Source organism: Hyalella azteca, unplaced genomic scaffold, assembly GCF_000764305.2.
Source record: "Hyalella azteca isolate HAZT.00-mixed unplaced genomic scaffold, Hazt_2.0.2 contig15646, whole genome shotgun sequence".
Taxonomy (NCBI): Eukaryota; Metazoa; Arthropoda; class Malacostraca; order Amphipoda; family Hyalellidae; genus Hyalella; species Hyalella azteca.
The window spans coordinates 3,733-17,785 of record NW_025945489.1 but is presented as its reverse complement, the minus strand read 5'-3'; the positions used below and the strand labels follow the sequence as shown (position 1 = coordinate 17,785).

The window sequence follows — 14,053 nt, the reverse complement described above, 5'->3', positions numbered from 1 at the left end:
GAGTTGATATGTTTTTGCAACTGAATAAATTAATTATATTTATTCTGAAGTGCTTTATTGTATTCAAGGAAGAATGAGCATGTTCTTTTCGGTGCGCTCGGGTGTGGCATTCTCATTCTGGGGTGTGGCATCTCATTCTCATAGAACAGTGATACGGTCATTACGATGTTATTTAAACCTGATTTCAACCGTCTCTACATAAAACCAATGGTTTATCGCGTTAATTTGGTAATTTGTATGTAGTATGCGGCAAGTAATGGCAATATATCTAAAAGTTAACCTGCTACAAGAAACTAATATGTTCGATACTATCTCAACGATTTTCCAGAAAAGCGGAAACTAGTCAAGAATTCATGATTAAGCTAGATCCTCAAATTTCTCAAATTCTTTCACTTTAATTAATTCTCAAATGAAGTTAAGGCGTCTCTTGGAAAGAATTTAGCTTAGCTGGATGTATAATAGAGTTTTTCTCACGCTAACATAATTTTCATTGGTGCCAAACCTCGTACCAGAGATATGTGGATATTGATTCAAGCAAGGTGAAGCAAGAGTTTAGTAAACGTTACTGATGTTAGCTATCGCGTTGGCCGCTGCGGTGTTCACACATTGTTGCCGGGAGGCATCTACCCATATTTTTCACCCAACCATCTGCTCTCTATTTATGAATCATTTTTGAATTAATGTTTACTTATTAATTATTGTTCAATGTATGCTTTCTTTTTGTTCTTTTCAGCCTATAAACTAATTCTCCATTTATGGCAACTTTGCTAATTATTGTGATAGTGATTGGAGGACTATAAAAATGCAATTGTGATCCCTAAATTGATGAGTTACTAAGTGGAACTGCCACAAGTTGTTGGTGAGTTGCATTAGGTGTGATCCCTTTAATTGCAAAGATGTTTTGTGAGTGTCCCATAATTTTGCTACCTGCGAATCTGATTAATTAACTTTGTTAGTGCTTCACTTATCATCCAATGTTTATTGCAATTCTTATTTAAACTGTCATTTGCTTGCAATTTATTCTTGAATGCTTTGATTTTGTGTGTTTATCTTGAAAACTTCATAACTTTTACCAATTACTTGAATGGTTTTTCTTGGTTCTAGTTTTAGCTTATCTTTGCAAATGTTTTACTGATTTCACTCCCAATATTATGTTTGTTTGTTTTGTTTTCCATATTTCTTGCTTGCTGCACGCAACCAGCTTGCCATCAATTAAGAATCTATTTTAAGTATTTATTGCATCAGTTTTAACATTCAAGTTCCCTTCAGGCTTATTATTATTATCTAGTTGGACAGGTTATTGATTTTTGTTCTCTTTATTTTTCAGTTCATCAATGACGGAATATGTGTAACCCTGTCCATGCTCCCTTCCCCTAGCCCTAATCATAACTCCTGAATGCAGTTAAACTTATTCACTCATTACATTGTCACCGAATTTTTACTTCAATTTAAGAGATAAGACACCAGTCTTTCATTCGCCTTTAACATACTAGATAGAAGGGTTGTTGCCAAACCAAAGTCAATGTAGGTAACACGGTTACCTCACCCGCAACGTGAGACATCCACCCGGCAACAACATCAGCTGGGATGGCTTCATGAGCATACGCGTTAGTCACGTGCTCACACTTTTTTCCAAGTGATATAATGTTAATATTGTTCATCTTTTGCGTACCTCAGCACACTGTTATGCAAGCGATATCAAAATTCCTTCTACATGAAGCACTCTTCTTGAAGACTGATAATGAAATGATGTGCTTCATTATTAGCTGATGTATTCTTGCATTTTGAACATTTGTTTTGTCTAATGCTTTTGATTTCCACTATTTTATCGATTAAAACGCAACATCTTACATGGTTGGTTATATTCGCATTAAATAAGAAGATGCATTGTTCAATATACTAGATATAGATTATGTATGATGCATGGATTAAACTTAATCCTATAAATAATGACTTATCATTTCATGGAAATAGTTTAAAGCTAGTGCGATATTGAATTGGTCTCGTCACTGTCGCTTAAAACTATGGCGCTGATGAACTCGTGCTTTGCAGGGTGTGGTGCAATAACCGATGCTCTCGCCGACGAGACTTTGGGCTGCGATGGAGAAGAGAAGCCAGCAGGTCCGGCTGATAAAAATCCTCGTCCTTCTGGAACCACAGCTCAAGGTTCTTTTACACTTTCCTATGAACTGTCCATAAAAAGTATATTTTTCATATTCCTGACGCGACAATATTTGGCTAAACGTGTTTCATGCATGTCAACATATGTGCAAAAGCAAGGATAAATGTTCGTATGTTCGTCACAAAGTTTACTTTTTTAAAAACATGCTGCCTTAAATGGATTTTTGTACATTGTATAAATTCATGTATTTGCACTTTACTGTTTTACTCGCAAAGAAAATAATCCCACTTATAGAACAGAATAATGACTGAGCCACACCATTGGCAGATAAAATACCATGCTTTAAATTCTTTAGATTATTTTCCCCGCTCCTTTCAACTTTCCATGTTTGGGTTGTAAATTATTATTGCAATATTCATTGTGTCAGGCTGGTCCTTTCTGAGGGGTTCGTCAGAGAATGTCTTGTCAACAGTCGGTTCTCCAGCTCTTCACTGTTACAATGGCTACAAAGCAGGGAAGAGTCCTTGGCTCTATTCTTTGAACAGAGATAACTTAAGCACTAGGAACATACACAAGAAAAACCAGCATAAAAATGTAGTACCAAACGTAGAATTTATTTCTCCGAGAGATGTAAAAACAAGAGATGCTTTTCTGAATTGGCAGCAGTGAAGGTGAAGGCATCTAGTAAAGGCAATCTAGCAACCAAGCGACGTTGCTCCGGCTCGAGTGTGAGATACCCAATCGTTATTCATGCTTACTCCTGTACTCCTTACTTACTCCTGTATGTCCTGTTATTGCATGGTTTGTTTTGTGAGATGGAATTTTCCAAGTGTTTATTCCTCTGAATTGAAACAATGGCTAAGCATTTATATACATTTATATACATCATGGTGGAATGCTAGGATTGGAGGTACTTTTAGGTCTTAGTAGATTTGCCTAAGTCTTTTTAGTTACAGCCACTGTTTTTCCACTGTTCTCAAAACTGTTATTTTACATAATGTGTCATCATTTCCAATTAACTTGTACTGTTCTCCAAATAAATAATAACTTTTCCTCCTTAATTGATAAAATTCCATTATGCAATTGCTTATATTATACTGCACCTAACATATGGCTTCCTAGCACAATCTATTGTATATAATCATCTCCAAATCTTGCTTAGAAAACACATGGATGACATGCTCATGCATGCCATGAAACATTCCCTAAAATAACTATTTTACAAATAATGGTTCCTTGTAACATATAGTGCAAATACCATCACTATTGTTCTTGCACAAACATAGAGTTGAACACCACTTGAAACAAAAATTCATACACTTAACAATTGAATGATCTCCATGACATGTGGTTTTCATCTCAGCATGACATGTAGTTTTCAAGTCAACAACCAAAGCCAGGTGGGTCATTTGCTGGCCACTGCAAACTATACATACTGACAGAAAACTAATTGGATGCTTAAATTGACTGTTTTTAACTCAATTTCAGTTCAACAAACATTAGAGTTTACAGGAAATAATTTCCTTTCTGTTGACCAATTATGATTTTGTAGTTCAGTTTGCCAGGGGTAGAAGTCAAAACAAATAGGTTTCTGTACTGATACACTTGGAATTTTTCAAGTTGCTTTTAAGACTTTGGGAGTGAGGAAGAATAGTGGCAAACCAGAGATTTTTAGATACCTACAGTTAATTTTTAATTTCCTCATTTACTTAAGATTTGAATTTTGAAACATCTTATGCATGATATTGCTGGTATCCATGATACTTCGCTGGTCTATCTAGGACTATATTTGCCTATACAACTCAAAATTAAACTTGACAAAGAGTCTAAAACACTTGCTGCATGGCCACTATGTGAAGAAGTCACACCTCCCAGCCTGAGTACAACTGAATTTTTGTTGGAACTTTGTTTCATCTTACCATTTTACTTCAACTTGGATTTCTGTTGCATTCACACAAAGAAGTGTTTGTTGTGTGGAATAAAAGAATTAGGCACAGATTTTTTTGTGGGGTGTTTCACCTTGCTGCATCTCAGCAGGTATTGCCCCAGGTGACAAATCTCACAGCAAGTCTCTATTTTTGATGGCTATAGCCCCTCCTAGAGCTGTGATGAGGTTCCAAGAGCGTGAAAGGTTCTTTAGATTTGAGCAAAACTCCCTACTCTGGTTGATGAAGAGCAAACAGTGCAAAATGAAATGCAAAAAATTAAAAATTAGGAAAATGCTCCCTACAATGCATAACAATGTGTAGTTTTTAGTACTAGAGTTTTTTTTTTTGTAATTGATTCTAAGACTTTGGGTATGAAGAAATCACACCTCCCAGTCTGAGCCCAACTCAATTTTTATCTGAGCCTTTTCTTCTTGCCACTTGTCATTTCACAGTTTAATTTCTAGCTCACTCTCACCAGCCTGTGCTTGTTGTGTGAAAGAAGAGATAAAAGAAATTAGTTACTGGGCATCTTCATAGGGCATTTACCATGCTGCAGCTCAGCAGTTACTACTGCTGTGTGACAAATTATTATTATTAGGTATTACTGCTTTGCGACAAATCATTACCCAGCCAACAAATTACTGCTGTGCATATTTTGATTATTTTCTGAGGAGTATCTCCCCCACCAAGAGCTGATACAAGGCTCCAAGGAACTTAAAGATTTCCCAAGTTGGAATGAAACTCTCTCCTCTAGCTTGTGTAGAGTGAACACTGCAAGATGGAGTGAATAATAGTGTCCCCAGTATTACACATAGGACACATACTGGAATAAGACAAATTGAAACACGCCAAGTGAGCCCTCATGCCAGCATGGCCAGACGCAGACAAGCCAGAGAACATTCCATCTAGCGTGGTAAAGATCCATAAGCCACATAATCCACTGTTGCTCCCAGGCCCAGCCTGAAGGCTCCTTTACCTGCGGCCTGGACTTCTTGTGACCACCAGGATGCCCAATGTTCCAAAAATTTGTATTTCAACAATCGTAGCCACTCCTCAAAGCACAAAGTGGATCATGCAGAGCGATCATTTTGTTGGGGTCAGCTCCTCTAAAGGTCAATGGTCCAGCCAGTACAGCACCAGCACAGGGAACAGAATAAAAACAAACTCAGGAGCTCAAACAGAGAAAGAACCAGGCAAAAATATATTAAATAAAATCAGCAGTACGGTACTGCCAGTACATGGAGGTGAAATATTAAGGTTAGCAGGTTAGTGAAGATGGGACAGCCCAGGGCTATGAGTTATGGGGTGAACCTAGCATGAGAACATAAATAACCAGCAGCCCAAACCGGTTTGAACAGTAAAGAATAAACAAGAATACACGGTAAATAAACTAAACTGGGCCAGAATAATGATCAGTATCCTAAATCTAATCAAGAATAATGAAACTAAGGAATCAAGAGCTCAAAACAGGCCCTGGGTCAGGCCTGGTCCATCAAGTGGCATCCGCACCAAAGAAACAAGACGGCGGTGGTCTTACCTGTGAGTAGCAGTGGGGTAGACTCAACTGGCACATGAAGGCAGCTCTGACATGAGTTGCTAGACAGGACTTAAAGGGGCATCCACGCTGGCCTCTAGTGTCAGCTTGAGTAGCCAAATAGCAGCCCAAGACTCGACTACAATGTGGCTCAGTGAGCCCAAAGCTTGCCTGTCACTCATCTCAAACTGGTCCCAGACTTGCCCGGAAGCCAGAATGCGCCCAAAATTGGCTGCTCTGCAAAAGTGCAGGAACAAGAACACATAAAACCCATCCAACAATAATAATTGAAACACATTGATCTATCTAATACAAACTCCAGAACAACTTTTAAGTGATGATTGATGAAAATTACAAACATTTACTGATAACATCCAATAATTAAAATTTAGGACTGAGATGAGTGGCAAGAGTATTCCCTTTACTCACCTATTTATGAGCCATGATATTCATAGCAGGTCAGTGAAGGATCAGCATGGCAGTAAATGGCCAGAAAGCAGGTTTGTTTATAGCAGGTTAATTAGCATGAAATAGCAGCAGATCAGTATTGCACTGCTTCACTCAACTAGTGACTCAATGAATGTGATTTTACACTAATCTGAATCTATCTGGCTGTCGCTCAAGTAATCGCAAACTGGGACAATAGAATGAGAGGATTAATACAAGACACTTATAACAATTACTAAATAGTTTATATACCAGCATGTGGCCCCTAACATTCCTCCCCACCATGTGTCTTTCACATACTGAAAGCACTTAAGAAAAAATTGGGACCCTGCCATGCATCCCGCAAGTCCTTTACAATTCCTAGCAAGCAAATGGCCCAGTTTTTTCCTATAACAATCCTAAAATGATAAGATGGATGTATTCAAATTTTACTTTTATTTTGGGTTGCATTAAAATTGACAAGCAAGTACAACAACAACAATACATCAACAAACAAAACAATGACAACAACAATCACGGTTACGACTCACGGCCACGAAAGCCTGCTACACTTCAACCCAGTGAAGCATTGGACTGATTACCTGAGGCGCCAGTACTGCTGGCCAGTTCTCTGAACCAGGGTTGGTGATTTTTTTATTAAAAAAAAAAATAAAAATGAATAATTTTTTCTATTTTTTTAGTTTTTTTTTTGTCTTTTTGAATAGTTATTTTTTATGTTGCAATTAGCCTACTAACAATAACAGTATGTGGATCATAATGGATGGCTAAAAAGGGCTGTTATTGCCTTCAATAATGACCAACAGGCCAAGGTGGTGTTTACCACTTTGGGATTTTTGGGTAAACAATTATTGATAAGTCTATTCATTAGCTTTGTAAAGTTTGTATGGAGCAAGGTCTGTCTCTTATACACATCTAGATGTGTATAAGAGACAGNGTAGGAAACTTCTGAGAATGACTCCAACAGTGTGATGCAGCTAACAGACACCATCTTCCTGATAGTGTTTTCAAAACATAAGTATTTTAAATGGTATGTTACCTCCATTACTCTTTTATTTTGCCTCAAAACTGCTCAATCGGTTCTGCACCACTCTGTATAAGCTAGCTAACACATTTAAATTGTATATTGTAATCAATATATAACAAATAGATAGTTAAAGACTACTGGAAATGGAACGCAGACGGCTGAACGCACTCGGTGATTGGCAGAGGCCAGCGGCAGCTGCTGCCAGATGTAATATGTTGATAGCTGCAGACCTGAGACCTGTAGTCAGTGCAGTGTACCGGCTGCTGTTGAGAAGTGAGGATGTTGGTGCAGCAGTGCTTTCCCACCTACATTTACTTCTGTGTTCATATTTTTTGCTGAAACATAGTGTCAATTTTCTTGTTCATCATTCTTATGTTGCCCTCCAATGAAAATGAGGGTCCCATTTGCCATCATGCATTTAATTATATTATCCATCAATATATAATCTATGATTTTCCTTGACATGGAAATTTTGTGAAAGTAAAAATCTAGAAATTTATTTTCAAAGAAATTTTCTACAAATTTCTTATGCAAACTGACGAACATCGTTTGTTTACCTTCTGTAGGCCGTCCGGAAATGAGACAATATTCTGTTCAGACATGAGGCAAGTGGTGAATAATCAAGTCCTCAGAAATTGGGCATATTAAGTAAACAAATATTAGTGTTAAATGACAGATTTTGCTTGTGCAGTATATACTATTAGTGCACTGATAGGGTTATTTAAGATTCTAGAGTTAATGAAAAGAGTCAGAAATAATTTCATCATTATATTTAATGGAAAATAGTTTAGAGTGCAAAATCTTTTGTAAATAAAATATGTCTAGACATAACTGTCATCAGAAATTCTCAACATCATCTTTACATACTTTTACGCAATGCTGATTCATCATCATATGTCATGCGATGAGTCTCTTGAAGCTACTCATATTTTATTAATGTTTGTTGTTTAGTCTATATAATTAATCTTCAAAGTTGCAAAAAATGAGAACTGATAATTTAAAAAAAAGTGCGGCGCCTGTAATTTTGTGTTCAATGGGTTTGCACCGCACAAACCCATTTCTCCAGCCAGGAGGATGTCAGGAACGTAACATATTCCTGACATAGTGACATTGACATTCAGGTTTGTACTATTCGCCAAAATCAGTCCTTCATTAGAAGAAACCAATCTCAAGCCATGTGGATTGTCACCTACTATTCAGTTTTGTAATTAATTTCCAACCAAATTGTGATCTATGAATAATGAATAAATAATCATTATGTGCCAACTCTTAGAACCTGAGTTATCACATTAGAAATCTAGTCAACTTGATGCAGATATTTGTTTGTGTGTGATAGCGTTGTCGCGCATTCATCTTTAAACAACTTCAGGAGCACGGCGCACGGTGACGGTGCACTTTTTTACCGGCATATTATGGCGCATGGCGCAAATTGATGCATTAATAATAAAAATTACAGCACACCTGGCACATCTTCCTGACCGTGGCTCAGAGCCTTGTGACTTGTGTATGGTTGTATGCCAATGCCAGATTAATCAGCAGAAAACCGCACCATCCTGGGTATGGCCAACATAGGTAGTGACTAGTGAGACATGTCAGAGTCTGAGTCTGCCTCATCGCCAGTTGATCCAAAATCCAAATGAATGACTATTGTTTTTTTTCCTGCGTTTCCCTTTCCCTTGCAGTTCTTACAGAGCTAATTCAGCTAAGTGAAAAGAACCTACAAAGTTACAAACTACGAAATCAGATAGTAACCTGACTTATTTCGACTAGTTCAAGAGAATGACTGCCGCACGTCCGTCTTCCACAAAAGGCCAACAGGCAACAAGCAATCTCCAAGGGATAGTTTTCGTCTCAGCAAAAGTAAATGTTGTTTGTTGTTTTGTCTGCTTCTTGAGGAAGTGGAGTCGTCCTCCATACACCTCACGGCTCAAAAGGCTTCCTTGTCTGGCAAGCCAATCTGTAATAAATAAGTCTATTAGGCAAAATAATTGTGTCTTATGAGCGTTAAATTGTGCATCTGATTAGTCTACCGGTTAGTAACCCTTACCTAGCACTAATCTTGTCATTTGGACACAAGGATTCATAGGGCCAAAATGGTCCAGCATGGGCTGGCGCAGCCTGGAGCATTCAATTTGTTCTCAGGGGGAAGTGACTAGATATTTACGAGCATACCACGGACCCTACTACATATCCTTTACCACTACTACAGTCCGGGTATGGGGGCTAAAAAGACTAATTTCTTGGTCCAAAGACTTATCTTAAGGACAGTGAGACAACCTCCAGCAATTCCCCCTTACAGGTGATGCACTTACATTCCTATGTACATCTGCAGGAGAGGTGCTGGTGGTTTGTGGCCATTTGGCCTTTTTGAAGTTCTTTGTCTAGGTTACTGGTTAGGTTTAAAGTTGCTTCAACTTTCCCGTTGAGGCTAAGAAAAGTGATACACTTTGCATAATTTGTGCTTGGATTTTATAAGGATATTCTCCTCCACCTAATATGCATTTTAATGTAACTGGAACTCCAATTGAGTGCAGTTGGGTCAGCAAATCTGAGCAACTGTCAGCAAATAATGGGCATGGCAAGAAGAAGTGCTGGATTGTTTCAACTCTCCCACATAAACAAAGGTCTGTGTTAGTCATATTAAACCTGAACAAGTGCTCCCCAAGTCCCACATGCCCTAATCTGAATTTCGCCAATGTGGTTTCAATGGTTCTCTCCCTGATGGATGACCAAGGCCAATATCCTACTCGGTCTCTAATTTTCAAAAGGTGGTGCCCAGTGTTAGTAATTGCTGCCCTCTGTCTCCATCCTTCCTCCCATGCTCTCTGGACTGCCACTCTTATCTCTCTCACCTTGTCCTCCCTGCTCATCACGGCCTCAGCTGATACCTCGGTTAATGCATGAGCTGCTTTAGCAGCCAGATCAGCCATCTCATTTCCCCTGATGTTCTTGTGGTCCGGGACAAACTGGATCACAACTAGAAGACGAGCTCGAAGGACATGCAATATTTGATGAATCTGGAATACCAAGGGTAAATGAGATGATGGTCTACGGGATGCCAATAAATTCAGACTTGATAATGATTCTGTGTATACCACTTTATTTAAAGAATTATTGGCTGAAATTCATAAAGTAACAACATTCGGCGAATTTTTCCAAAAGTCGGAACAAAAGTAACAACATAAGATCTTATATGCAAAAAGTAACACTTTTGTTACGAACGTAACATCTCTGGCTAGAGGCGGGAAAATGATGCGTTGTGAAAAAAAAGTCGCGCTAATCAAAACTGGCACCGCGTAAATTAAGGGTAGGTCGCAAATTTTTTTTCCGCGGTATTCAAAACCGTGCTAATCAAGGGATTGCTGTATATATATTTTACTAGAGTGAATAGTAAAATTCAAATCATACAATTTTTGCTAATGCTGTCATTATGAGAATTAATTCAAAGATAATAATAATAAAGAAGAGAGGTTGGTAAATAATAATAAAAAAGAAGAGATGTTTGCTGTGGAGAAGTACAAGCCAGGTTGGCAAGATGCAAATAATATGAAATGGATGAGAAATATGGATTTAAAATGTGCATTGGGGAAGACAAAGAAAATGTCCTAGCAAATTTTGGATTGAAAGTGTTTTTGACAACAAGCAGAACTATTAGGCACAGTTAAAAATATTTGATGCTGTGTTAGAATAACAAATGAACAAATAAAGCAAATGAAATATAGGTGGAAGTGATCTATTGTTTTGAAAAGATCATGTAATGCCATCAATGACTTGCTTGACAAGGACAGTATCACCCACCAAGTTGTATCAAATATGAAAAAATAACTCAGTACTCACTGCAGTGAGTGACAGAGTGCATTTTCTCATTGACGAAAACTTGAGGTCACGGACGGACGGACAGACGGATGGACAGACGGACAGACAGACAGACGGACATGGCGAGCACAATAGTGCATTTTTTCCATAAATGAGAAAATGCGCTAAAAAGGAGCCACTTGAATGAGTCTTCTGGTAGACTAAAGGAAACTAACTTAGTTGATAAATGCAGTGGTTAATATTTTGTATAACTTGCAGCAAAAATCTTGCAAAACAACGAAAAATGATCAACAATAAGTAAAAATGAAAGACTCAATATTTACCTTATTTACCTACCTGAGTTAATTTTAGTTTTCCAACTCCACTCAGCCAAACTAGAATTTAAAATATCACCTATTAACTGACCTTTTGAAACTGATTCCAATTTTCATTAACAACTTGACTTTCCTTTTCACTAAATAATCCTTTATTATACTTGCTGTTAGGGTCATGCTTTCTTTTCCACAGTGGTTCAACCACAGCATCCTTATCAGCATCACTTTCCTTGCCCATGAACAATTTTCCAAGAAACTGCAATAAAAACAATGGTCCATGAAATAACTCGTATGAAAAGCATATAAATCTGAAATTGATAACAGAATTTTTAGCTTAGCTAAGTTCTGTAGACATTTTGTAATATGGGAGAAGCTACAAGTTTTTAACCAAGACAAGTTTTCTCTCCAATATCTGGGCATAATGACCTGACAACAGGTGCAATCAGCAATTACTTATCTAGAATAGGTTATTTATTCATTACTATTTAATTTATACATACCTATATTTCTTTTAATTTAACTAGTAATATATCAAGTTCCTTAAACCAAACACTGTCTATCACACAGGTATATATATCTATTTGGGTGAAAATGCTTTTCTAAATTTATATTTGTTAAAGATTTTATTACATCTTTTCCATCTAAGTTACTCATTAAACTTCAAAGCAGCAATTGAAGAATAAATAGCTAAATCTAAAGATGAGGCAGCGAAAATAAAAATTAATATCAATCAAGCATGTCATACTATTAATAGAAGTAATTCATAATTTAATAATGCTACAAGATAAGCAATTCTTGTTATAATATTATGAATTTCACTGGAAAATGGTTCTTTTACTCATTTTTTGCACTCTCTTAGAATGGAAATGAAATTTATAAAGATAATCAGTAACTACAAATTGACTTTTGGTAACTGGATGAATTTGGTAAACAATGGCATTTATAGAATAAAAAATTATATCCAGAAAAGTTAGATTCCAGAAAAATATGTAGATATAGAAATAGTCATGGCAAGGATGCTCCCCAAAAAAGTATGATACATGTTCAATCAGAAGTCAACATACCTAAGTACCATTTTGAGTAGTGAGTGAACATAAAAAAATGTCAAGCATTACTAATAGATCAGTCTTCACTTGCAATTAGAAGGTCAAGAAAAATACCCACCTCAACATCCTTGTATGTTGGCAGGTAAGGCATTGCATAGTCAACCTTATTCATTTTCTTCTCTTTCATGGACTTTTCATCAAGAGTGCCAAGTTTAAAATCCATAAAATGCTTGGCAATTTTATTTATTTTCTCATTCAATTCATTTTCTAAATCTTCAGGAGTGAATTCTTTATTGTTATATAAGCATTCTTGAAAATTTGTCCAGGATTTAGCTCTTTCCCATTCAGCTTCTGTAGATTTGAATTTTGGTTTGTAGAAATAGTCTTCAAGACTGCAAAACTTTGAAGATATTCTAACCTTTGCAGATTTGATAACTTCAAATGGGCCAAACATGCCAACAACAAAAAAGTTACTGCCACGGCCACTAATGTCAATACCTGAATAATTTCCTTTTATGATATTTGATCTTACATTTTCATTAATTTCATGTAAATTACCCAGTGAGTTACATTTGAGGATGGCTGGAGCAGTTTTCACAGAAATATTTTCTTGCCTCTTCTGTCTAATTTTTTCAATTACTGGCTTAATAGTAGGCTTGGATGAAACATTTACAATAACTGACCAAGGTCCAAGCTGAGTCAGTTGCAAAAGAGAAGCAATATCTTCTTCATTAACCCCCAACAGCTGAACAGCAATCAATTCTTTTTGGTGATTCACTTGTATATCTTGCACATGCATGGTTGAAAATGGCAGAGCTTCCAATACTGAGCTGAGCTGCTCTAGTGAGGTTAACATACCTTTAGAACTATCATCTGCTGGCCGGATGTGGATTACTCGGGAACCTTGTTGCTCAGTTGTGCTTGTAGGCAACACAACAACAATGGTACTCTTTGAACTTGATGGCTCTATAAGCTCTGGGATTATTTTGGGCCGCTTCTTGGTCTTTCCCAACATTTCTCCATTTGCTATAGGCACGTGTTTGCGTTTCCGATGGACCACTTTGCATTCAGGTGAGTCACCATCCTGAGATGGAGATAGAGTTGAATTGTTTCCACTGGCAAACTCACTTTCATGGAAGTGTCTCAGTTTTGAATCTGTCATTTTCAGTAAAATATTTATCCTCAAATTAATTGATTATTGTAGGTTCATTTAGCACATGCACAATTCACTGAAACGTGGAGGTTGCACATCCTCTTTCAAAAAATGGTCTTTCTGAAGACACTGAAAGGGGGTTGTGAATGATCAATGAAGTAGTGCTGGAATAAATTTGCATACAGTATAAGTAGTCACAAAGCATTTTAGATTATCCTATAGTGCAAACTAGTTTAAGGGGAGCATCTTGGTAAAAAAATTTTTGTATCTACAGACAAGCCTTCCTGAAATCACTAATACAAAAGCTTTTTGATTATATGAAGTTTTTGATAAAATGAAAGGAAACATGAAATGCATAGAAAATGAGAAATTGCTTCTTTACAAATACCTCCACAGCACTCTAGCACCACCTCTCACAACACACAGCCACATACAAAATTAACAAAAGACAGCATTGGCAAGCAGTACCAACAGTTCAAATGTCAAAAAATTTAACTTATTCCATAATAAAAGGCTGTATTGAAGTTAGGTTTTAAGTCATTGACTAAAAAATATTAAAAATTCATATTTCTGCGTGGATTTCAATGCTGTTAACATTGAGAAACTTCTAGGTATCTCCCTTACTATATATATATACTTGTTTAATAAATTATAATTTTGCTATACTGT

General features: G+C 36.9%; 1 protein-coding gene and 1 long non-coding RNA gene across 2 annotated transcripts; one reads left to right on the top strand and one right to left on the bottom strand.

The window, feature by feature from the left end:
• The first annotated feature begins 719 nt into the window (after window positions 1-719).
• LOC125179186 lies at window positions 720-1,459 on the top strand. Its single transcript, XR_007157170.1, has 2 exons — window positions 720-859; window positions 1,328-1,459. It is a non-coding gene; the product is annotated as an uncharacterized LOC125179186 (long non-coding RNA).
• A 9,808-nt stretch (window positions 1,460-11,267) lies between these two features.
• On the bottom strand, window positions 11,268-13,672 carry LOC125179185. Its single transcript, XM_047884574.1, has 2 exons — window positions 12,350-13,672; window positions 11,268-11,441 (listed from the first exon to the last, which is right to left on the bottom strand). Exons 1-2 carry the CDS (start codon window positions 13,391-13,393, stop codon window positions 11,268-11,270), a joined length of 1,218 nt encoding a protein of 405 aa, XP_047740530.1. The 5' UTR covers window positions 13,394-13,672.
• Window positions 13,673-14,053: the final 381 nt, after the last annotated feature.